We start from the raw sequence: 26,809 nt of genomic DNA, 5'->3' as shown, positions 1-26,809 counted from the left end.
ACAGTCTGGAACTACGCGCTTATTGCACCTGACTATACATCAGGAACAATGATGTCACTTCCTAAATGATAAAGAGGTGAGGGAAGTTCCTATGAAAACTGTTCACAATAAGAATAAGTGTAATATAGTCTTCACTAACACATGCTGTATCCTTTCACCTTCTCATATTGGAGAGGAGGCAGAAATATTTCAGTGACAGTACCCTGAATCCTGTGCAAAAGAACACCAAAGATATCTGCTTGGCCAGGTGATCTATACCAGGAGAGGTAAATATTTTAATGTTTCTATTTAAATTGTAAGACTCTTTAGTATTACTGCAGCTAATATTCAACAATGTCATGAGAATTCAGTGGAGACCTCAGAGGATATCCTGATATAATAACTCACCAATTAACTAGAATGGGCCAAAATGTAAAATCCTGTCTTATATCATAATTGCACCTTAAATTAAAAAAAAAAAGTAAATATCAAATATTTAAAAACAAAAACTGTCTTTTCATTTTTGTGTTAACTCAGCTACATTAGATATGCATTGAAGATGATTTTGTAATATGAAGTTTAAAAATGCAGATTTCTGCTTCATGTTTTAGATTCATGAACTACTGAGTTTTCTTCCATCAAATGTTTTCTGTTTTTGTGCATGTGTTCTGTGTATGCATGTCAGCAGGAATAAAATATAGTAAAATAGTGTAACTGTATCGTATTTCTCCAGCAATATCTAGGTTTTATTTTGTGCAGCTTCACCCACGTGCACCAATGTTTGCACTGAACGCACTTCCTTAGCAACGTGTATGTGAACCAGGAAGTACTTTTGTACGCTCCAGCTAACTAGCTGTGGTTAGCACAGAGTGAAAGTGTGTGTAGCAGCAAAGTTTGTCTCAGTTACATGTATGAATCCAGCAATCGTTCGTGTGCATTAAACACATGTCAGGTAACGTCGCGGTCAGCAGGCTGCTCTGTCGCTGCTAGGAGAGGAGTGAAAATTGTAAGTTGAGATTGTTGTGGTTGGTGTGTTAGCGAGCTGTTAGCTAAGAAGCTAACGACAACACAAGACTGTTAGCTTGACTTGAAATAACTCATTATTTAACATGCTATCCTTCTTTATTCATTAAACAGATATATAACTTAAGAACTTGACGCGTTTGATGTCGCAAACTTTAAACTGACATGCGTAACGAGACATTAACAGCAGGAATTGTTTATAAAGTTGATAACGTCAACTTAGGTTAACGAGATGGGTGGTATCTATAATGTTTTGTGCACGCGTTGATTTGTAGTCTCGTGGATCAGGAGTATGAATAGCATGTTTTTAGATACCGTTAGCTACAAGGTAGATAGTAGTTACATGGTCTTTGTAACCGAGTGATTGAATTAATGTGTCGTTTTTGGTGAAGGGTAAGTGAAGCTGATTAGTGATTCATGTATGTGTTGTAAAGACTGAGAATGTACAGAATAGTTCATCATTTCAACCACACAGTGTTCATTCATTGTCAGTGAAATCAGCTGCTGCTGCTTCTGCTGTGGTGCTGGTTCAAGTGAAAACATGTCTAGTGTCCACTTTGTGCCAGTGTCTTTGTGGTGCATAGCTTAGAACCACCATGTTGTTTTGCAATGGGCTAAATCATCTAGTTCTGTATTGTCACTGAATGGTAATTGTGTTTTCTTTTTCTGTCACAGGTGTGCCATGAAAATGATTTCCTTACCAGTGTCTGATAGGCCATGTTAGGCTTGTCAGGTTATGCAGGGGTTATGGAAAGTCTAATGAATTCTGCCGAAGAGCAGCGACCGTCCTCTCCCCTGAGCAACTCTCAAGTTGTTGGAGGATTTGTTTTAGTGCATGCAGGTACATGTGCATACCGTAATTAACAAGTAGAATTAAGAGCTATTTAGAAAGAAACAGTAAACTGCACCTCACATTTTCTCCAATTGTAGTTTTCTGCTTTGAGGAGGTCAACGATCAACACATTAAGAGTGGTCAAACACTTTGTTTGCTTTTATTTGCCTTCAGGAGCAGGATACCATTCTGAATCTAAGGCCAAGGAGTACAAGCATGTGTGCAAAAGAGCCTGCCAGCGAGTAAGTTTACTTCATGAGTATGTGTATCTGTACGTGTTCGAAGAAGCAACATAACCTTGTACTCTTAGTACAAACAAGCGGTCTTAGTCTCAATGCACTGTTAGTAAATGTCTTTCTTCATTCTAGAAGAGCTGTCACGTCAATATTTCATCGGTTAGATACTTTCTGACTACAGAAAACAGATTAACATTCATTATCAAATAAAAGTAAAGTAGTATTTTAAAGCTTTCTTTAAAGAATGGAAGAATGGTGCTGCACCATTATATTTAAATGTAATTTATCTGAAAAAATGCAAATTATGTTGATATTGATAACATCTTAGTGCCAAAGACGTGTGCTAAGGTAACTACAAGTTGCTAAAAAATACTGTGTTTTAAAATAAGGTGTTTTTTAACTTCCCTTTGCTACATTTTTGCGCACAAATGTGTTCTGTTCTTATTGTGCTCGGAAAGAGTAAGAGTAACCTTGTTTTTCTCTTAAAGCACCTGACCTGGTCCTTAATGTTTTGCAAAGTTTTATTATTTTTCATATTCATCTGTATCAGCTTGATTAGCTCCTACACTTTCTCAGAAGTTTGCTCAGTTTGGATTTGGAGCATCTGTGAACAGCTGTCTTTCCGTGTATTTTCAGTGAGATTCCAGTATGTGTTTTGGCAGTACCACTCAAGTAATTTAACGGCTTGTTTTGAAGTCATTCCAGTTTTTGTTTGGCTGTATTAAGGTCATTTTTCTGTTTGAAGAGAAGTCTTTATTCATTGGCTCTCTAAAGCGAGTTCTTGTCAAGACTGTCCTTTTATTTAGTTTTATTCGTTGTTATTGTTCCATCCGTAAGTTCCTTACATCCATAGGACTGAAAACAACCTCAAGGTTCTGCCATCCCCCTTGCTTTATGATCAGAATGGTGCTTGATGGGTGATAACCTGTGCTCAGTTTCCGCTGGATGGAGTACTTTAATTTTAAGGCCAAATAGTTCACTTTTAAAAAGGGTCTCTTGCTTTCATGCCAGCAGTCACTCATGTACAGTACCTTGTCACAACTTCAGCATGCTGACTGTGTCCTTTTTCACACATAAACACAAACAGTAATGTTTTAATCCAGGATCCTTATTGCATGTTTTTAGTCTAAATTTACCTCCCATTATGAGCTTTTGATGAGGCTTGAATCCTAATTTGCTCTGCCAAAGAGTTTCTATTATCAGTTTTATTTTATTTCTGTAAGTAAGCAGGAAATATACAGTAGGTATTCCAGTAAATGCACTGTAGTTTGATTATGTGTTTGGAAGTAAAATATGTGCTATAGAGAAAGTAAAAATAATTCATTTCTGTTCATATCTTCTCATTCTGAAAGACTGTTGTTGGTCTTTCAACAAGGTGTCTCTGTCCCTTTTCCAGGCTGTGGACCGGCTCAAAGCTGGGGCACTTGCAGTGGAAGCAGTGACTGCAGCACTGGTTGAACTTGAGGTTGGTAGAATATGATTCAGGTTTGATTATTAACCTGTATTAACTTTTTTTTAACTCAGCCACGTACATAATGTAGAAGAAATATTTGTCCGAGAGGACTTTAAGAAAAACAACATCCAAAAAACTTGTAATTAGAATCAGAAACTTAATTTGACATGTGTATGTGTTTATCCAAAACAGCTTTATCCTGCTTCAGCCTCTGATGCATGTACGTACATCCTGTTGGATGATGTAAGGGCCGATTTTCCTCAGGGCAGGGTTGGAATAAAGAAAAATGTTACTTATGAGCTCTATGCAGCTGCAGAAATGTGTGGTGCAGCAAGCACTCGTGTCTTTTTTAAGATAGATGAGAATAGCCATATACTGTATACATAAATACAAGTCAGTTATTCTTAGTATACCCTTGGAAATTGGAGAGTCCACAGTTACTTACATGGTGTATCATGTATCATCATCTGGTTATTGGCAAAAACCTGCTCAAGCATAAGGCATAGCACAGTAGGTATGGGAAACAAAGATAAACAATTAACAGCCTCCTATTTATTAAGTAAGAAATAAACCAAAGTCAAAAAACAACAAACAAAGTAAATAATTAAGAAGTAGTAGTAGTCCATACTGGCTGTGACTTGTGTAAAGATAGGTAACCGCTTGTATTCGTAAGGGAAAGTGTGACAATGTTTTTTAGATTTTGAATATTCATGTGAATCTGCCTTCAGCCCACAACTATGTCAGCGAAATTCCTAAGTTTGAAATGCATCATAGATAGTATCAAAGAACAGAGTGTAACAGCCATTTTTGTCCCGAAATGAATGTCGAGACTATTGTCCCTGGCAGACAGACAGCATATAGTCTGTGTTTAGGGGTCTGATTGGTATTGTTTTAAGTGCTGTTCACCAGCTGCAACTTTTGGTTCACGATGTTAAATATAATTTATTGTGTTGTTTGCTGGGCCATTATATAAGCTGTTGATTTAAGAATATAGAGCTACAGTACACATTGACTTCTGTCTTGTGTCTTGATTTAAGACTCTGCATGTTTTTAATTGTTCTCAGGACTCTCCTTTTACAAATGCGGGCATGGGCTCCAACCTTAATTTGTCAGGGGAAATTGAATGTGACGCGAGTATCATGGATGGGAAGTCGCTGCATTATGGCGCTGTCGGGGCTATTAGTGGTGAGTTACTACACATGTTGATATGATGATATTTATTTCAAAGTGTTATCTCGTCACACTGAGGTTCAGTCACCTGGAAGTAATGGTAATCGTCAAGCCTCTAGCAGTTTTACTGATTTACTTTCTACCATCTCAAAGAATTTTTTTGAAAGATTACTGCAGGGAATTGGCATCATAAATTCTTATAATGGGGACCACCCACTTTTTACTTGGAGAACAACCAAGAAGTGCTGTTAATATGTACACATCGGCATACTCACAGAGAGTTTTCCTAGAAGGCTTTCAGCAAAAGCAGTTTTTTTCTGCAAGAACAAATGATTTATTCCAAACAGCCCAGAGGTGAAAGCTGGCACTTCACATTCAGCCCAGAAGACAACAGATTGTTTTTATCACCATGTCTGCATTGTGTAACAGTTGGCCATATAATTTATTCATGATGAATGAAACTTTGTTGGCTTGTTTATAAAAATATACCTGCCAACCCGTGTTTTTCATGAGGTGTCAGAATTTAGTAGGATGTGTTTAAAGAGGCTAAAAGCAACCCAGCATAATACGGAAAATATGCAATACTACACAATAAAATCAATGAACACATCCCCTGCAAAAATGAAGAAAACAAATATTAACAATATACAGAAAGCCAACACAGATGTTACATAAATTAAAGCCATATTCAGTTCACCTACTACTACTAAGTAACTTAGAATATAGAGACAGACTCACTATCTGGCCCTTTGATGAATCCTCTGTTTCTCTCCTTTAAAATGTATTATTTGACCCATATTGATTTGGCTAAAGTATTACTGCGTGTGTTTGCAAATCATGATCTGTCTCAATTTGTTTACACTGTGATAAAATCACATGGAATGAACTGCTAGCCCTGTGATAATTCTGACTTTTCCCTCAGGTATTAAGAACCCAGTCTTAGTTGCAAATCGTCTACTGAGTGAAGCACAGAAAGGGAAACTATCAGCTGGCAGAATACCACCCTGGTGATTATAATGGTTACTAATTAACGTTGCATTACTGTGACCATATCCACTTTTATGGATGTACATTTTTTTTCTTTTGTCAGCTTTTTAGTGGGGCGAGGAGCACACGATTGGGCAGTCAGCCATGGAATACCACCATGCCCTTCAGAGAAAATGGCCACCAGTGAGTTTTATTGCACTGAATTAGAAATATGCTTGATGTAAGAAATAAATCTTCTGCCACTGCAAAACTGAACCAAAACAACCTTTGGAAGATGTACATCAGCTTATGTGGCTACATTAGATTGATATCTTTTTTTCACACACAGAGTTCAGTTTATCTGCGTACAAGAGAAACAAGCGAAAGATGGAGATGGCAGAAAAAATGGACACAGGACATAATCAGACAAAGAAAAGACGACAATCAAGTGAAAATGTGAGTACTATGTTATCATTTAAAATAAGATGGCGTTAAGTTTATTTTTTCAATCAGAATGGAGCCACCCCTTCCTGCTGATTTTGTAGTAGTATTCCATCTACCATACCATCCATGTAATAATCAATACCCCAATGTGTAGAGCATAGTGACTCTGTGCCTGCATATGATACTGGAATGAGGTCTAATAAACTTAAAAAATAAAGCTACTTCACTTTAATTGACTGTTCTGTTCACTAATTTAATTCCTCGGAATCATGACACAAAAAGTTATTTGGGTCTCTCGGTGTTCAAATCTCGACATATAAAATCAGACTCAGATTTAAAACCTACAAAGGTGAGAGGGGATAGCAGTAGCAGCAGTAAGAGCATGTGGCTTTCCCCAATACAAAATATTACAGTCACACATTTCTTACTAAGAATTCAACATGAATGGGGGCTGCATTACTTGGTCTACTGAGGCTACCAGTAGAGATGAACCTGGTGTTGTCCTAGGATCTGTTTTGTCATGCTTGCAGCCCACACTGCAGAGTGTAAACCGGCAGTTATGCATGGAGATATATAGCATCAAACTGAATTTAAAAAAGGCAGGAAACATTGAGTAGACTACTATATTTTATACAAGAAAGGAAGTTAATGTCTAAGACATCAAGATATGTTCTGCCAGTTATGCCGGAAAGGACACTACCAGGTTGCAGGATTCCAAGAAATTATTTCACTGTTGACAAGAGTCGGTGCAAAGTTTCAATGCCCTGAGCAGCACAGCTGGAGAGTGGCCTGGTGATGAGCTGAGTTGAAAGGAGACACATTCTGCTCTAAAGTTACGAGGAGTGGCAGCAGCAGCAGCACAGAAGAGGGTGGGAGAGTTTGTCTTGGTTCTGATGTAAATTGTGTTAAATGGAGTAAAACAGCCAGATGTGCTTCATTGGACCTGTTTTTGAACAGCATTACTGTTTATTTAATTCAGTTACATCAATCCTCAATATTAATGATATATCCATGAAAAGAAAGACGAACAACTAAGATGGATTGTTTGTTGACTTAGGCAAGTGATATATGATTAAATGATTGATTTTTGTTTCAAATGGCTAGTTAGCCTAATGAGAGTTTAAGTTTTGAGTTGCTCTCGTCTGTCTCTCACATGTTTACACGAAACTGCTTGACCGATTAAAGACTAATATGTGACCATTTGATGCACTTAAACTAGCACTCATTTGGACTTAACTGATACGCTGTGACTGTTCACATGCATGCCATGTTCAGAGTTTTGGGGTATTTTAATCTGTATCTGTTACTCTGCCATTGACACATCAAATCAGTTAACAGGAAATACCCTCTTTGTATTAAGAATGGCTATTAGAGACTTGTGGGTTCGACAAAAAGCGTTACTGCAGCAAGTCTGGTTTTAATTTTCATACACAATGTTCTTTTTATGCCTTTGTCTTTTTGCCAAGGAATAAATTACTTTCCTTTTTTTTTCAGTGCGATATATCCACCTGCCTCATGATAGTGTATAGTTGCAGTGTTGTTCAGGGAAAATCTAAAGCATAACAATATAATTCCAAAGATGGCCGTAAATTTTACAGACATTATTTACTTTGGATTTTTTTCATTTAAGGACACTGATAAGTAATGACAGGATGGTCTTTGTAGCATTTTGAAATAGCTGGCTTCAGTTCTTTTTGGCCTTCAAAGCCCGGAAACAGGCCTGATTTAGGAGAGCATAAGACAGATGAGAAACACTGCCTTTTTTTCTCTGGATTTAAGTCCAGGGTTCAATGAAGATCCTCAGTTTCTGGTAGGAGTAGAGCACTGATCATGTATCATAATGCCATTTTGCACATCTACCCTGTAGAACCCTATTTATCATGCAGTCTGAGTCATGATGGTTCACAAACAAGCCACTTCCAAAGCAAGCTGTAATCAGGGAAGGAGCTGATTGAAATCAGAACATCAGATTTTTAATGAAATATGAAGGGCAAGGAAGAGTGTTTCATAAATTCATGCAGTACATGCTTAATTTTGGAAATGTCTTTAATCAAAGATGATGGCTCTGTTTCAGAATGCGAACGCTTTCTCCTCCTTTATGTTGCCTGAAATCCTCCCTTGAGAACAGTTCTCATTTGAAAATGTCTATATATTTGTTTCTATATATATGTGACTCCTCTTCTTACTGTGATGTAGGAAAATGGTTCAGGATGCCTCGACACAGTGGGAGCCGTCGTGGTAGACCTGGAAGGGAATGTAGCTGCAGCTGTGTCCAGCGGAGGCCTGGCCATGAAACATCCTGGCAGGGTTGGCCAGGTAGTCAGGCCCTTCTCTCCTTTTTTTATCTGTCCATACCTTTATCCACGAAACATCCTCGTAAAGTAATTCATTTTATGGTACTCAGGTAAATACTACCAGGCATTTATTTGAGACAGCTATTGTTATTTAAATATTTAGTACCATGAATTATAATGTCTAATTTATGTTGCCGGTACAATACTGTATTTAGAAAACACAATAATTTGTGTACTCCTACATATTGTTTGTGTCAAATTCTAATCAAGTGATGCTGGGAATAATAGCAACTGAAAAACAAAAACAAAAAAAGTTGTTTTTTTCCTGCTCCTGCACGCCTAGACAGCCTGAACCAAGTTTGAAAAAAAAAAAAAAGTGTTGCTGAGAACAGCATTAACCATAGTTTTTGTATTAAAACTGAATTAAACAACTTTGTGTATTATGAGACGGTTTGCTTGTAGTGAGAAACCCACAAAGAATTATTATCCACAGCCCACACATTTTCTGTATGATGCAGTCTCACTGTTTTCTGCGGGCAGTCATTTTCAGCAAAAAAGCCCGTGCATGTGCCAAACCCATAGTGTCCTGGCTGCCCAGCACCAAACAGCAGACAGACAAAGTTAGTGACGAGCTCGTGAAGAGAGTGGAACATCCAGCGTCCAATGACTCAAATATTTTTCTTAGGATTTGGTGGAAACCACAACAGAGCAAAAAAAAATCCATTGTATATTGGACTTACTGGGAATCCACATGAAAAGCGAGATGTGAGCGGCACGTCAGCGCTATGACGTTCAGTCCGCACTGACTCCAACCACCATGTGACCATGTCTCCATACTCAGAACCAGCTGTCTGTCTGTCAGCTGAGAGGACAGCAGCCGGCCAAACTGTCTGCACCAGGCCGACTGACAGCAGAAATTTGCTGGACAAATTTCATGTAGGTCCATTTGCTTCATCAAGGGGCTGCACAGTATTTTTTCCCAGCTGAAAGCAGCAGGCCTTCTTTTGAAAACGGGTCAAGGAGTACCTTCGTATGAGCAGGACACAGTTTGAAGTGTTGCTCTGCTTGTAGACTGTAGAGTTTTACACAAAGTTGAAAATTTTTCAACTCTCAGCAACCAGAAAAAAAATTATACTGTAAATACATATTTCAAAAAATAGAAAAACTATGCTGGCCTCAGGAAAAACACTTCGGTGGATATTGCTCCTAATTGCATTAGAGGAGAAAAATGAATAAACTCCAAGGATAAATAAACAGGTGGCTCCTTGGTATGGTGCATGTGCCCCAGCATCAGTGTGGATTGATATATTTGATTAAATATACAGATAGAGGATTTCTGTGGATTGCCCTTTATACTCCTGAAGTGGCCACAAACACAATGCCAATGCAACATTTTGTCTACTGGATGTGTAAAAATCCAGTGTCTGCATAAGAGCTGTTAGCAAGCAGCTGTTACAAAGACAGCCACCCAGCTTTGTGATCCCCTCCCTCTGTTTCTACCTTTGCTGTGTTAATCTGGCATTGGTGAGGTCTGATGTGATAAATACAACTGAAACTTGGCTTCTTAATGCACATAGTCTAAATTAATGAGGCGACCGAACACAGAAGAATGTGCTCTTATCATCCCCGTGTCCTGTGCCGCATTTTTAAATGCTAAAGCAAACTCAACAAATCCCAATGAAACAGTTCTGTGCTGGAAATCTTTTACTTTGAGGCGGATACAGGACGTTATGAGTTTGCATTAACGGCAGCAAGAGGAAAAAACAACAACATAAAAACGGGGGCTGAACAGAATGAATGAATCAGTAGGATTTACTGCCTTGATCTCATTAACACTACTGTTAAAAAGTCTGAGGCTCAGGGCAATAGTGTCGTGACTGTGGTAGGCTGTGCTAGTGTAGTTAATGATGTGGAAATGTGGATTAGGCTGAGATGACCACCCCAGCCTGTACTGAAAGTATTTTATGTGACCATGAGCATGCCTTACTCAAACCTGTTATTTGAAACTTAAGATATTTTTCGGTCCTTAACAAAAATATCAGTAATAAAACAACAATGAAACCTTTCCATCTAAAATGTCCTCTTCTCTGGTCTTGTCTCAGGCTGCTCATTATGGATGTGGCTGCTGGGCTGAAAATGCCTGTAATATGAACCCTTACTCTACAGCAGTGAGTACCTCAGGTATACCATAGCACACTCTCTACAGCCTTTTTCGTGCGTGTGTGTGCATATGCGTGTGCGTGTCTGTTTTCCCCTCACTGTTCATGTTTACCACATGTTATTTTTGGAGATGATCTGAATCAGAAACAGATATTTGATGTGAGCCTCTTATTTAGCCTCAGGGAGATAATAGTTTCCGCTGACCTCCAACCATTCCTGCTGAGTGATCCTCATCAGTCACTTCCTCAGCTGATTAAGTCATCATTCTCCGCTCTTTGTTAGTCAGCTGCATGCCAGGTGCATTGCTAACCTCTTGGATCTGCAATGACATCTGACATGGGACACCTGCTGTAGATATGATGGAGGGAGAAGAGTGCAGCAGGAAGAGTCGCAAACCTCAAGTGCAGTCATGTAACTTTAAATCATAACTTTGCTGTTATGAATGAGTTTCACTTTACAAAATTCATGGAACCATGCAATTAGTATTTCACATTTATGGTTAAAATGAAGAGTTAAGTTCAGAAGCCCTGAGAGGCAAGTAAGGAAAAGAAATGAATAGTCTGTTTTCTGTTAACTTAACTTAACTTAAGAATGGGTGAAAAAATGTTTGTCAGATTTTTATTTTGTTTTTCATCTATGAAACACTTGGATAAAAAGGTTTTGCCAGGCTGAAAAAAGTTTTGCCAGAATCTTTTTTTCCATTTGTAAAAACCGGTGAACAAAAAGGTTTAGCAGGCGAATTTTTATTGATTTATTTATTTTTGTCAGGATATCTTTCCTGTGATTTAGAGATCAGAGATTAAAAAAGGTAGCAAGGTAGCAAGTTTTACCTGGATTATTTTTTTACATGGCAATACTTTTTAAATAATTTAAGGAACTTAAAAAGATTATCCTGGCAAAACCTTTTTTCCACCTGTTCTTAAGTCATATACACAGGAGAGAAAACTATTTAGATCAGACGTAGAAAATGGACCAAATCTTTTTTTTTTTCCTCACTTGACTCTCATGGCTTCCATAATTCTGCTTATACGCTCTTAATAATTCTGCCATCCAGTTGTTAAATATGTATTATTATTATTTCTTAATAGTATTTGAAGTCATTATGCTCAAGGTACACCATCACATACAAAAGTGATCAAGTAGTTATGTTACCATGCTTTCATTTTTCATGTGAGCTATACACAGTCATTAATTCTACCAATATGAGGAGCCTTAATGAAGTAAATATAAGTCAAATTAAAACTGAAAACATGATTTTCAAATCTGAATGTATTAATTTCCATATCATGAAGATGACACATGGTATTCAACTTAGATCTGCATTATGTATTATTTTCCATACTGCAATCACTAACCCTTGAAATATCTGCAGTATATTAAGCACAATACATACATAGTAAGTACACAACTCATCCACCCCCCACCACCCGCCTCAGACATGTTGTGCCATGGTAATGATTTATCATTTTCACCAGTCACGTACTGCATGTCCTTCTCCTTTTCTTTCTGCGGTGTCTGCAGCAACTTTTCTGGGTTTTCATTATGATTAATACTGGTCACCAAGGTTTGAAGACAGTCAGTAATTTAAAAAGCAGGCCATTGGACTTCCTAAAAGTGTACAAAATTATAAATACAAAAAATTTCGTGGTGCACTGCAGCAGACAAGATTTTTAATCTTAATGCTACAAGACTAATCTCCCTCCGGTAATGTTTCCCTGTATTTTAAATGAATGTAGACAACTGAATCACAGAACAATTTGAACAGAAACATAGTGTAGAGTAAAGACATCATGGTGTCAGATGATTGGATTGACATCTGACACCCCTGGGTAATCCACAGAGCAGAATACTTGCCAGAGTTACAGGAACATCGTCCCTTGAAAGAAACATTGCTGGTGAGGTTTTTTTGATGAACATTTTGAGTGCTATTATTACACCACCACCATTCACCACCATCATGAGTAATAAAAAATAAATAGTAGTATGGTAGTAGATAGTAATAGTAAAATTAAAATTAGTTATAAAAATAAGAAATATATTTCCATGTGATTTGCACAAACTGACATGTTTATGTGTGACAGTAGGTCTGGAAAAAAACAATCTAAACTCCCCACCTACTTTAACTGCAGTCAGGTGTAACTCACCTTTACCTCAGGCTCAAGTGGTTGGAATGACAAATGTAACGATGATTGAGGAGAAAGACAAATGGCTTGTGTGGGCTACACCCAAGCCTTCATTGCAGTGCAGTCAAAGTGAACTTGTCACTAATAGCAACAAGAGCCTGGCGAATTTTGTGATGAAAAAAAAATGTTTCAGCCTTTTTAAGTCTGCATGTAGAGAAACGACAGCAGCCACCTTCCTGCTTCCACTTCCTGCTTCCACTCAGGAAGCGTATCTCCTGAAGCACTGGCTCTTAACTAATACAGACAATACAGCATAATATAACACAGTCAATCGGACAAAGACATCCTTCCCTTACAGGACCAATCTCCCATCTCAAAAACAAGTTGCATTCTTCTCCAACATATTTATACAATGTATATAACCTTGCGTTAGTATTTCCATAAATGAGAGTGCATGCCTCTTTTAGCTGAAAGCAATGTGAGGTAGAGAGGCTATATCACTGCTTTAAGATGTGTACACATCTGCGACATAGCTTCTGGGGAGCATTAAAACCTTTTGATGTGGATCTGTAGCCTAATGCATCTCAGTGCAGATGAGCTGATTTGATCAGACAGGCTGGAGCTTGAGTCAGATGTGCTTGCACCACTCAGATAGCCAGCATTTTGCTCCGCTAAAGCTTGTCTGAATGTATGATCACCAGCAATCAGTGAGAAATTTAGGGCAGTGTAACAACAAAGACAGTTATACTGACCCTAGTATTTTACATAAACAATTCTAAGGACTTTGTGCTGTAATCATAAACACAATCCTAAAAAGCCCTTTATAATATCTGCTGTCTAGGAAGCCCAGAAAAATGCACGCCTCTGTCTGGAAATTCAGAAATTCTCTGACATATTTCACTGAAACAAGAAATTAAAACGAATCCCTTTTATAGATAACGTTAGCATCCCCATGGTTTTTATTGCTTTATCTTCTGTGTTTGTCTGCAGCTTAAAGGTGATAAGTAGTCCGATGCATTGCAACAGAACTATTATGTATTAATACATTAAACAAGCAGCTATTTTGGTAATATACTCTTCATCATTTATCCCAGTGGATGTGTAGATGTTTGCTCTCTATGTATTTTCACCTCATCCTGTTTTCCTATATTGTGGCTTTGCCTTTGATGTTACTATAAAAAAAGAAAAGCTTTCCTTCTGGGTATGGAGCGCATAATGTGTGTTCCAGTACAACACCTGCTTTTAATTTCCTAACATGAAAGGCATTCCCATCAGAAGAAACAGAAAAACAGTCATTTTCAGTCTGCCACGAGGACTATGATCCTCACCCTATATGTCACTCTTTCTTTCCCTTCACCTGACCGCCGCTTGGCCCAGCCACCCCACCCCCACCCCCTCCATTCTAGCCTGTTGTGTAATATGCGGCTCATGTGGCTCTTTGTTTTATGTGCGTTGACTTGCTTCGCCTGGCCTTCACTTTGCTGTGGCAAGTGAGAGAACAGCTCACAAACTCCACTGTTTACTCTCGCTGCTGCTGGCTGTCACATACCGCGTCTCAGTTTGTTGGCCCCTTTCTTTTTACACTTCTCTTCTGTTGAGTTGCTGCTTTAGTCTGGGCTTCTCGCTGCAGTTACGCTTCAGCTGTGTTTGTGCCACGGTAATATCCAGGTCCCCTGGGACAGAGCAGTTTATGGTAAACACAGTACCTGGCCAATCTGACGTTCTGCTCTTGTTAAAAAAGACCAGGCATCTGGTCTCCACAGTTACCGACCTGCATTCGGTTTTGTTGTAGTTACCTGATATTTTATGGGGCCTTCATTTGTGTTTACAGAAACAACAAGCCTATATTCTTCAGTCTCTATGGGTTTTCACAGGAGCTTTTGCCAGATGTGTTTTGTTTTCACGTTTAGATTTCTTGTCTTTTTCCTGAGTATGGGCAGACTTTACATTTGAGAAAGATCATGCTATAAGCATGCAGTGTGCATTCAGTCTCTGTCTTATCCTTAGAAACAGCCTGGTATTGGTTTTAGTGTTAGTCTTTCAACAGTAAGTAGCATATTATCTAATATATTAAAAAAGCACACCTGCTATGTTTTGACTGAAGTGGGTAGAGGGGAAGCTGAGACATTTGCACAGGCTGCCCATGCTTTTTATGTTTCCTGGTTTGCTTAAATGGTTTGTTTCTCTGCCTGGATGTTTCTATATACCACATGCCGCACAAATGAAGAGCATCAGGCGGATTCAGGTGTTAACTGAAACTAATTTGAGCACACCCTGCTGGCACTTCCCCCACTTTATTGGAATGAATTCAGAGCATTAGGTTTTGGTATGAAAAAATTGTGCACATGCAACTTCTACACTGCGCTTTTGTTTCTGTATTTCAGCCTTCACTGATGAAGTTGTTAGTGTTATATTTGGCATGTAGTCACTTTCATCTATCTACAACTGTTTCTTGCCTTAACTCCCCACCATTTCTCAGTGGTCTAATAAAAATAGTTTCTTCTTGTTTACCTCCACATTTAAAAAATCAATTTTTGGTGTTTTGCCATTTAAGCCTAACTGAGAAAATTATGTTTCTAAAAACACACATTATAGTAACATGTCAATTTAAAACCTATTAACATAAAATTGATGCATAAATGTGTAATGATTATACATGTCACAACTCTGCATGCATATTCTGCAGTTAGCATGTGAGCCAGCTAGAGCACATAGTTTATAGAAGTGGAATTAATACTGGGTGGTTGCTGTTTCCAGCTCCCAGACCAGCTGGGAATCTGGGCAGGGGAAACTGAACGAGAAACACAAACCCTCCTTCAGCAATTACTGTCAGTGTGCCCTTGAGCAAAGCAGCTGCACTTGGCAGCCCCTCTGTGCTGTCATCTTTACCTGAAATAATAAAGCTTGAAGCTGCTAAAATAACTGCAGTAGCAATAAATCTTTTGTACGAGCTGAAAAAGAAAATCCTTTAATTCTGCAATATTTTCCATTACGTAACTTAATAATCTTATATTGGAAAAATGTGATTTTTTTCAGTTTTGCACATCAAAGCATAGTGTTACACATGGTAATCAGGGAATACTCATACATACTGATCCCTTTAAAATTCACTTAAACATCAAGATGTGAAATATCAAGATATGATTAATACCATACACAACCAGTGTTTTTATATATATATTCTTGGATTCTTGGGTGTAAGTGGTTTGTTCTACTTGAGCTACAGCTCTCAAAGCTAACTCACAGGAGACATGATACTGGTTCAGCTGTGTCTGTGTGCTTTTTGCCAGGCTGTGGAGAGCATCTGATTCGCACCATGCTGGCACGGGAATGCTCTGCTGCCATGCAGTCTGAAGATGCCCACCAAGCACTGCTGGAGGCTATGCAAACCAAGTTTATCAGTGAGTCACCCACATGCGGCCTGATTCCCATTTCTTTCCATACACACTCATTGTCAGCCAAGAACGTGTTTGCAAGAAACACAATTAAGCACGAAGGAAATTCAACTAACAAACAGATGTTGCATAACTTAAGGAATGAGCTAACAACTGGAAACATTGCAAATAATAGAATCAGGACAGCTTTTTGATTTATGGATCGTTTTCACTGTTTAAACAGGGCCTTCAAATGTTCCACTCATCATAGCTGACAGCCACAGACAATTTTGGAATTGTTTTGTTTAACTTTCATGTGAAGATGTAATTTTTTGGCCATATTCTCAGAAGTGGTCAGTTTTAGAAAGTCTTGTTAAGTGTGTTTGTTGCGCCTGTGAATGACCACTGGGAGCTCAGAGAAGACAGAGCACAGGAAGAAAGGACATGTGGAAACATGTGGTGGTTTCTGCCTTGCTTTGGCCTCCTTTAGAAGTCCGACCCAATTCGCCTTTGTCATGGACACCGAGACGTTTGGATGGGCTGGATTAAATCAATTTGAAGTTCTTCTGTTGTTTCCTTTCAAGACGCACATTAAGTTAAACAAAGCTCCATAAAATCTGCCTTAGCAAGAGCAATGATGACAGTGTCTGTGATGTGGAGGCCTCTCACTCAAATGATACATGTGTCAGGCTAAATAGATTATCTTTAAAGACACAAAATCAGTCCTTTTAGATCTCATGGTATGGATACACCTGCCAAACAAACACACACAAAAAATATCCATGCTCCAAAATGGCTCAATCCCATTATTTATTCTTCTTTTATTGTTAAGGGTAAAATAATGGTGGACATCAAGGCAATAATCGAATTCCTCTCATGTTTACGACATGCAAAGATGTCAGAGTTATTATGGAATGTTTAACAAAAGGAATTTAATAGCCTTTTTAAAATGTAGAACAAATACCAGGATTTTGTGTGAATGTTGTCCAAGCTACGCTCCAAAAACGTGTTTTATAGGGTGAAGGAAACATTACAACATGGAACCAACATTGGTGTGAAATCCAACAATGAAACGATGGCATGCAGACGCAACAATATTTTCATCAAATGTACCAATTGGTCCTGTTTTATTTTATTTTTTGAATGTTGTTGCCGTGTTGTGACATTTCAAGGCATGCTGTAGCTGTTTATAGTTTGTTCTTTTCCAAACTGAGCCCCCCCTTTACTGCCCCACACTAATCAGCCTATCCAAGTTTTTTTGTATACACAACACCTCATTCAAGTTTGCCTCTTCTGAAGTTTAGTCAGGAAGCAAGAAAGGTTCTCATTCCACACAACAGATTTTTGTGTTTGTTTTGTAAAAGCTTTGAGAGCTCTGTAGCTGGATGTTTTTCTGATATTGAATTACACAAGTGTGTACAGTGTGACTGTTAAAAATGACACTACCTGTCATTAACCTATTATGTGCTAAAAACCCTGCATACAAATGGAGTGAAATATTTTTTATTGAGCAGTCTGCTAAGTAAAATAAATACATCAGGACAGAATAATTGCTCTCAGTTGTTTAACTTGGCCAGAAAGGCAAACAACTTGGAGGGAAGGATTTTTTTTTCTCATAGATCACCGTAATTTGATTAAAAGGGCTGTGTTTTGTCTAGTCTTTTCATGTGTTATCCTTGGTTGGATGTGTTAGGGTGGAGAGCTAAAAGCATACAAGAGACTTAATTGATTGAGGAGAAACTTGCCATCTTTGCCATGTTTATGCCTCGTTTAGCCATCTCAAACGTGGTGTTTTCTTTGTGTGTCTAGGCTCACCCTTTCTGGCCAGCGAAGACCGTGTTTTGGGTGGAGTAATTGTCTTGCGCTGCTGCAGATGTGTGGAAGCTCCGCCATCTCAAAATATTCAGGGTATTCTGGGTAAGACATGAATCTTTTCAAGCCCGATTGCACTCAGACCTCCACGCCACAGCTTACGGTAGGCAAAGGTTTGGCTGTTAATATTTAAAAATCATCAGATGGATAGGGAGGAGGCTCTGTGGCTTTCCTAGCGGGTGGTCTGTGTTTTAACTTGCACAATCAGGCTCTGGTTTCACACCCTTCATCTCAGATTCAAACACAGACCTCCCACTTTGGAATCAACAGCTAATCTTCAGACAAATGGAGGGGCTCTGAATACTGCCCAGTTGATTGTTTTGGTGGATCTGGTTTTTCTACCAGGAGCTCCTGAGAGTGATCCTTCTTTTTCCAAAGCTACTTCACGAAATTTGACTTAACCAGAAATCTGTCCAATGTTTGGGCCAGATGACTTACTTGTGGGTTTTAATGTTACCCTTTGCCCTTGAGTTAATTTTAACATGATGTGTATCGGACCCTTCGTTCCAAAGAAAGCCAACTGATGAGTTCAAGTTCACTGGCAAAGTAGAGCAGATGTTTCTCCAGTGTAGGACAGGATGACCTCTTGATTTCAAATAATGGCAACAATAATGGCAAATGACAATGAAGAGCTGTTTATTTTATGCATTATGTCAACTTGAACAATAAATTGTTCCAAAGTATTACTTACACAGTCATGTTCGGGCCCTGATGCTGTTTATGGACCATTGCCCTTGTGCAGAATGTGGAGTACCTCAGATTACTGTGGACTGCAAAAGGCCCTGTGTTGATTTACAAGAATAAACAGTTTGCCAACCACATCCTTTGGGTGCTGTAATTGAGTTTCTACTCCAACTCACAAGTTCTACCTTCCTCTGCATTTATGTCACCACTGCAGGTCATATATTTTCATGATGCATGCTCCGAGTTTACCGCAGTTTAGCATGCTGAGTCACCTGCCAGACTTTAACCTCTGTTGATTTCTGTTCATTTTGTGCAGTTGAACTTAAGTTTAGCAACAGTCTGTTCTCTTCCCACAGCTTTGCTCTCTCCTTATGCCCTTTTTTTCTATAATATAAATATATAAACATGGATTTATGTTAATTGATTTTGTCATGTTCACTCTGTAATTAACCGTTTTATCTGTGTGTTTTCACAGTGGAGTTCCTATGGAGTCACACCACAGAGAGCATGTGTGTTGGCTACATGTCTGCCCAAGATAGCAAAGCAAAGGTGAGCTTAGTCTGTTTCAGACTAAACAGTTTCAAATACACTTAGAGGAGTTTATATAGGAATGTAATCATCCTTATGTCATTAACAAAACGTTAAGACAGTACAAGTACATGCACGGGTGTAGACTCATAACAGAGTTCATAAAATGTACTGTTTCATTTTTATGCATCAATGACCAGTAGCTTAAGGGGAAAACTCTTCTTTTCTGTGGCAGATTTGTAAGCTCTGCCAGACTACAGAAATATAATTTTAAATTCTTTTCAATTTGTCATTTTGTGTATTGCTAGAGGGTGTAGTGCGCAGGTTCACTCTATCTCCACCAGATACCCCTCCTCATTCACTCACCCAACCAGTAGGAGTTGCCAGTGCAGCGACAAGTTCATAGTCCCTCACCAACTTCCCTCCTGCAAACACTGAAGGTTTTTGTGTTGCTGCAAGACACAACCAATCTAAACCCCTGGTCCCTGTGGTAGTAGGCAGGAATTTTGCCCCTGCACCGCCAGTGCTTGTTGCATTGTTTGGTATATACTCTACTGGTAACCTTGGCTTGTGTATTATGAGACCAAAGATCTTTGCAAAACTCTTTCAAGTAGACACATTTAGAATTTTGCAGACAATAGATCACTATATTATGAGTTTGAGGTTGGCATTTGCGATCCTACCTCAACATGTGGCGTGAATATGTGGCTTCTTGAGCAACAGGCCTTAATGCCCCGGTCTCCCGACTCTAAATGGAGCCCCAGCTCGGATTGATTTGTTTAGCTAATGTATCTCTGTCACTCTGTATAAAGAGAGGGCACTGTTGTTCAGGCCTGGTTCAAGTTTCAAAGTGTTTGCCCTCCGTCCTGCCTCCCTGCCCCCGCACCCGCTCCTTTCCCTGTCTCTTGGGCTATCTCCCTCGTCACTCCCCCTCTCTGGCCCTACCTGGTCCCAAAGTACCACAAAGTTTACTGAAAGTCATGCACCACTGGGGATATCAGTGTCAATCTGCATATTTGTCAGATGTGCTTTGTGTATTGGGCTTAGTGGTGGAATGTGAGCATGCAAGCTCCCCTTTCACGCCTGTGCCAACGTAAAGAGGTGAACAGAACATAGTGAACTGTGTACTGCTCAGGGCCACTTTCAATATGCAAACATTACTTTTGTATTATATATATATATATATATATATATATATATATATATATATTTCTCCACATTGAAAAACCCATTGCCTGCCAGCATCACTTCATTAATCATGAAAAAATGTTGAATGTGGTCAGTGGGTCCAGATCCAGGAATATCATCTGTCAGTAGTGGTTTCTGTATCTTCTGGGAATTGGTATCCACTTCCGCTCGACGGGGCATTGGTGACACAGTGATATTGGAGAGTGCAACCAAGAACACAGCTGCTCCACCTAACCTCACACTGCTCTACTAAGCAGCTAGTTGTGGGGCAGAGGCTACCAAGCTCCCATGTGCCTCCGTGGCTCTCACCATCTGCATACCAGAGAAGCTGGCTGTTCTGTCCTTCATGGCTCCACACTGGGTGCAAAACAAGTTTTCACTCATTGCTTCCCAGCTGGGCCCAGAGTTACCCACCAGCTCACTGCCAACATATCATCCATGGAGGGGAGAGCATCTGTTTTCTCTCCAATCTGGTCAAGTTCAAAAAGCCAGAGATGGGAACCTTAATACGACCAGGCTGCAGCCATAATGTCTGTTGCCAATAAACCCTGTCTAGAAAGTTGTCTGCGTGCCATGGAGGCCCAGAAGGTGGCACCTGCTTGTACACTGTCTTGATGGCAGGCATCAAAACTGTGGGAAGTTCTGCTCATTGGGTGAGAAAGAATGGCAGAAATGTGCAGTGCAGATTCTGTGGAGATAAACTGTTTAACTTCGGTGCTCCTGAAACGCATCAAATCTTTGCCATCTTGCTCTGCAGCACTGGAGCAGTGAAACAGGCAGTACATAACAAGTTAGTCCAATTAGGACTTCCTTAACTGTATCGTCATAAGTATTTACTGTAGAAAACCTGATTAGAACTAGTGTTTTAAATAGTTTGCCTGAATAAGTCGTCCTCATTTGACGTACAAATTTCCAGTGCAGAGTGGCAGAGATTGCATACAGAGCCAGAGCCGTCCACAGCCTCAGCTGCTATGCTACAGACATTCCTCCCATTCCTATTAGCATCCCACTGGGCGTCTCTAACCAGCCAGTCAGAGCCCATCTTCCACTGCTTTTCTGTGATAAGAACATGAAAGAGCTGATATATAGCAGGGGTATTTAGGACAGAGGTCAGACTGGGTTTATATTGTAGCATATCTACTTCCCTTTCACTGTGTTTTACTTCTCAGATTTGTACATACCGCATATATTTTGTCGGACGAACGACAGTTTCATGAACCCAGGAGAACAGTGAAGCGTGCTATAGCTCAGTCCAAAATGTGTTGAACGTCAGGCCAATTTTTCAGACCCTGTGCTGGCAGCTCCTCTGTGTTTTTTCTTTTCACTTTTCAATCAGATGTTGTTTCTGGGGAAAGCTGAGTCTGTATCCTAATCCTTTTGACATTTGACTGTAAAATAGCTGTAAAGCAGCAATGCTGCGGAGGGAGAGCATCTGGTTTTATTCAAATGCTCACCTGTGTTTGCACTGGATAGGACATCAGAACATCGAGCCATGTTTTACACAAAGCTGCATGGACAGGCCAGCGGCGGCACGTCTGAAACAGTTAGACTATTGTTTTATTGTTTCTCGTGATTGGATGGATGAAAGAGAAGTGTAGGATCCTCAGCACCACTGCCATGGCTCAGTTCCCTCCTCCTGGACATCATTACCACTATAAAGCTTTTGCTGCTCAAATTGTGTAAGGCCAGAGAAAATCAAATGGCATGCAATTCAGGCCTCCTGGTTATTGTCTGTTTTGTATATTGCATGACAAATGTCTTTTATTATGGAGCATTTGTTTTTATTATCCATCTAGCATGGAGGAGAAATAGCATACAATTGGTTTTTTTTTTATTATTTTAAAAGAAAAGAATGTGAAACCCACAACACAAAAACAGCGGCATAGTCATAGAGCTAAATTTATCCTTTGGCCTCCATTGTGGTGTTAATGTGTGGCTTCTCTAGCTCCTAAACACATTCATATCACCAAAGAATGTTTTTCTCCGACAGATACAATGGATCTGTGTTTTTCACATTATGCTTCGCCTCAGCCGTAGTCCTGTCATGTGGTCACTTCAGTCACTGGGTATCAAGCTGACAGCAGGCTCACTGTAGGTCTGCGTGTCTTCATTTTTTTTTATTCTGATTGTCTATGCCAGCTAACATATAATTCCTCGTTTGTTTGCTCCTCTTTCATCCCCCACTGACTTTATAATTAGTTTACGCTGCTTATGTAAACATGGATTCCACCACAGAAATTCATTTAAGACGCCCATTTGAACTATCAATTGGAGTTATGATTCACTTTGGCCATTATCAGCCATTGAAAAGCCAAAAGGCTGCCTTATAAATGACAACCCCCTAATTATTTTGCTATTATACTGTACTGTATTGCTAATGGAATTGAGCTGAATCACCAAAAGATTTAAAAGCCTTTCTCTGAATTAAGTACCTGCTGCAGACTGATAGTCAAAATATAAAAGCAGGGTGACAGCAAAGGTTGGCATAGTAGGCCCAAACACAAATATGAACTAGTAATTTAGTGTAACACACAGGGGCACAGCATTGTTTGTGTGACGTTAACCAGACTTGATGTCCTAGAAGTGTTAGGACATCTGCTGTGTGACTCCTGAGCCTGAAGCACTACTCATCCTCACTGCTGTGTCCCTGGAACCTGGACTTACAAAGGAGCTCCATAGCTTGTGAAAGGCACGCAAAGCTCTTAGCACTGTGGTGGTATAATTACTCACTTGTTTACTTTAGTAAGCCTTTTACTCTTCCTGCTAACTCACTCATGATGTCCATTCTGTCAGATTGAAACCAAAATGAAGGTTTTAGCATATGGCACAGGGTTGCACGTCAGGGTTAGGGCACATTGGTGTCATTGTCCAACACTGTTTTCCTTGCAAAATATATGAAGTCATACAGCTAGCCGCTAATTGTATCCAGTAGTGTATTTTCAGATGCGTACTCAATGCAGTAGGAATTTAAAAGAACTTTGCAAAGCTCTTTCCTTCTGACATGCAAACATCAAAAGGAAAACATTTAGCATGTCGCCATTACATGGTCACTCGAAACAGTTTAAACAAGGCCTCTCTTTGACCTCATCTTTAGAAGATGAAGGGCAAAAGATGAACCCAGAGAGGGTCCTGGAGGCATAATAGCCCCTGAGAGTGTTGCCATGTGTGCATGGCCTTGTCTGGCTGTTGTCCCATTGTAGTGACAGCTGCCCTTGGGGTGCCAGGGGCCATAGTCCAAGCCTACACAAAAAGAGGTCCAGTGGAGAGGAAGGCTCCTGTGACTGGAGGAGTGATGTCAGGCCAATTCAGTGGCCTGGTCAATAAGTGCAGAGACTCTTCCCCCAAGGCCAGAGCCAGTGCTACCCTCCGTGAAGAGAGAGGAAGGAGGATGACAGCCGTTATTGGCATAGGGAGAGTCGGTCACCTTTGATCCCCCGGTTGAAGTATCACTCCCGTCTTCACAGCTGTGTTTGCCTCTTCCCTCCTCCTCCTGTCTTTGCTCAAACACGAAACACTAGCAGTCTGTTCCTTTTATGCACTTACTCTGTCTCTCTATAAATACTCACACGCCATCTTTGGACTTCTGGGCAACAGTAGCGGTCCTATATGCTGCTGGTTGTATCAGCCTCATCCGTGATATTATTTAAATTACATGTACATGTACAAAAAATGTACATTTTTTACCACTACGCCCACACTAACAAGCAAGCAGTTAAAAACTGGGTGCCCCCATAAGCTGTGTGGTGTCAGATGCAATGGCTCCTGGTACTGTCTCGTAGTTAGTCCTAGTCTTGATCCTGGAGGCTCTGAGTGAGGGCATGGACAGGAGACTCTATACTTCTTCTGGGGGACCTTAACAATTGGCAACATACAGTAGAAATTTGACTGAGGTTTATTTGGAGGAGCAGCCCTCCTGATCAACAGTAGTTTGTTGCTGGATTTTCTGCTCTGGCTGTGAGCTGTGCATTAAACCACCTTTGAACATGCAGTTTTTCATGAATGTGACTGGTTCCAGAACGACTTGGACCAAAAATGAATGGTTGAATTTGTAGCTGTACTGTCAAAGCTCCCTTAGGGGTAAGGTAGCTCCTAAACTTAAGAACAACAAAAAGCCCACACTGACCTCAGACACAACACACAACAGACCTCCTTGTTTAATGTAGCTTACTGGTGGTCTTATAAAGGCAGTTGCATTGTGGGTACAGAAAAGGTATCCTTGGTCCAAGGTCGTGTATTTAACCGTCAGCTTTGCACTAACTTATTTAAAAACGTGATTGTTGTGCAGCCATTCAGATAATGCAGCAACCCACAAGTCATAGTTCTTTGTATACAGCAGTAGCGCCAAGCTGTGGTTGGTCAACATTAGCACATATAATATAGCCTCCTGGTTCATTTCACTGAGACCACTATGTTGACTCAGCGAGGGTCCCAATTCCCAGACAAGTAGCAAAAAAAAAAAAAACATGGTCTGGTAAAAATGCTAAACCTGACTCAACTTTCACCACAATGTAACGTGTCATTCACAACACCCTGCAAGCGCCCATCCCTGGTACAATACATTGTCTTGTGAACAGTATAATTCTACTGTTAACCTTGAGATTGTAGAGAAGGCGCATTAAGTCAGTTCTAAAAACATTTCTTATCGTGCTACAAACCCCTGTGCAGTGCACCTGATCAGCCTCACATCTGATGGGTGTCTTTCTTCCTGGGTTGTATTTTATTTTCTCTATAGTACCTTTAGCAATACATTTACACTATTGCTGCTCTCTTATACATGGTGCTATTTCCAGTTTAAATGGCTGCTAACAATTCATCATCCATACCTTCATCTTTTAATGTTTATCCACTTATTATGTGAAAACTAGACATTTTTTAGGTATCCAAGAGCTCAGTACCCTGTTAGCATTACCTTGGCCCCATGTAGCCTCGGTGTGTATATCTTTCCTTGGATAGTTTTCTCATGGTGTGTGTGTGTCTGTGTGTCTGTGTGTCTGTGTGTGTCTGTTTGTGTGTGTGTGTCTTTTTTTTATGGCCTGCAGACACACATATCCAGGTTACCACCTGGGACTGTTCCTGGACAGTGTTTGGCCATCGAGGGAGGTGTGTGCCGACTAATGGAGTGAGCTGTATTTGTCCTCCTTCTGGGCATCTTCAGGAATACAGCAGTTCTCCAATACAAACCCTTCCACTCTCTCTCTCTCTCTCTCTCACACACTCACACTCACACACACACACACACACACACACACACACACACACACACACACACACACCTCCCAACCACCTTTGTAATGCCAGAAGTAATAAGCTTTAGCTGTTTTGACAGGTGCCCAGGAAGGAAGGAGGGGTGTTAGCTTCTACTTAGTGCACTTACAGGACTTCCTTTTGCCACTGTCTGCCTCCAGCATGTACTCTATGCCAACCTGCCCCCCCCAGCTCTCCAGTGTCACCTGGATTAGACTTGATGCACCATTGCCTTGATGTACCATTTTTTCTTTGTTACTCTTTTCCAACTGAAAGTGGCATCCTTCCTTTTGTATATAAGCTATGATTTAGGAAAACAGGGTGGGCGTTGATGTTGTTTTGTATTGCTGAACAGATGTGACTATTTTCAAAGTTTAGGAATTTCAAATGCGAGACTTATTTTGTTCTTAAAATCCTTTTGGAGTTTAAAAAGATGTCAGATTGCACCTTGTGGAATGCCTGCTACTCAAGATAATTGTTAAGACCGAAGCATTTATAGCTGTGAGAGCTGAACAGTGACGATAAAAGCTATTTACGATGTTAACACGTACAGATCAACTTCCATGTACTCGCGCACACATTGTTATTAATCCTCCAGCATAATGTATAATGTAGCATAACGTGCATCTTAGATCATGATAAATTTTATAACCATTTCAGCCATAGAATGCTTTGCTTTGATTGTTTTAAGATGTGAATACATTGCTATTGCATGACCGAAATTCTACAGTAAGCCACTTTCTGTTCTCTGACAGGCGTAGAGTTGATCAAGAAGCAGGAAGCTATGCACTTCCAAAGGGATGCTGACGCATTCATATAGTGCTCAGGTAGCAGCATTTGACCCCACCGCCAAACACGACTGTTACTCCTCATTTAAAAATCACAATTTATATTTCTATGGTCGCATTGACAGAGACATGTATATTCTTGCTAAATACAGGACAGATAAAAACTCATTTGTATGCATCAAGCCCATGAAATGGCGCTTTTGAGAATTGTACTTGAAAGGAGTAAGGGTCTAAATTGATATTTCTGTTCAGATAATCAGTTTCTCCGGTTTAGCTGTTTCACTCAGTTACTACTGAGAATTCCAATTCAACAAAACCTTGATAGAGCTTGTTTATTATTTACTTGAAAATGCATCTAATATAAAATGGTATAAGCTATTGAAATGCTAATATGTGCACAGCTCTCCACAGTGCTCAAACAGTAAATAAAATCTATGTTGCTACATTTCTG

General features: G+C 39.8%; 1 protein-coding gene across 1 annotated transcript; it reads left to right on the top strand.

The window, feature by feature from the left end:
- Positions 1-829: 829 nt before the first annotated feature.
- On the top strand, positions 830-26,803 carry tasp1 (taspase, threonine aspartase, 1). The gene is made up of 14 exons (XM_041947403.1): positions 830-985; positions 1,678-1,843; positions 2,009-2,076; positions 3,467-3,535; positions 4,588-4,708; positions 5,616-5,700; positions 5,784-5,863; positions 6,009-6,115; positions 8,300-8,419; positions 10,500-10,578; positions 15,971-16,081; positions 17,864-17,971; positions 19,086-19,159; positions 25,366-26,803. The coding sequence occupies exons 2-14, from the start codon at positions 1,720-1,722 to the stop codon at positions 25,447-25,449; spliced, it is 1,230 nt and encodes a 409-aa protein (XP_041803337.1). The 5' UTR covers positions 830-985; positions 1,678-1,719; the 3' UTR covers positions 25,450-26,803.
- Positions 26,804-26,809: the final 6 nt, after the last annotated feature.

This window comes from Chelmon rostratus, chromosome 11, assembly GCF_017976325.1.
Source record: "Chelmon rostratus isolate fCheRos1 chromosome 11, fCheRos1.pri, whole genome shotgun sequence".
NCBI lineage: Eukaryota > Metazoa > Chordata > Actinopteri > Chaetodontiformes > Chaetodontidae > Chelmon > Chelmon rostratus.
Note: the sequence above shows the minus strand (reverse complement) of the source record. Positions and strands in the feature narration are given on the sequence as shown.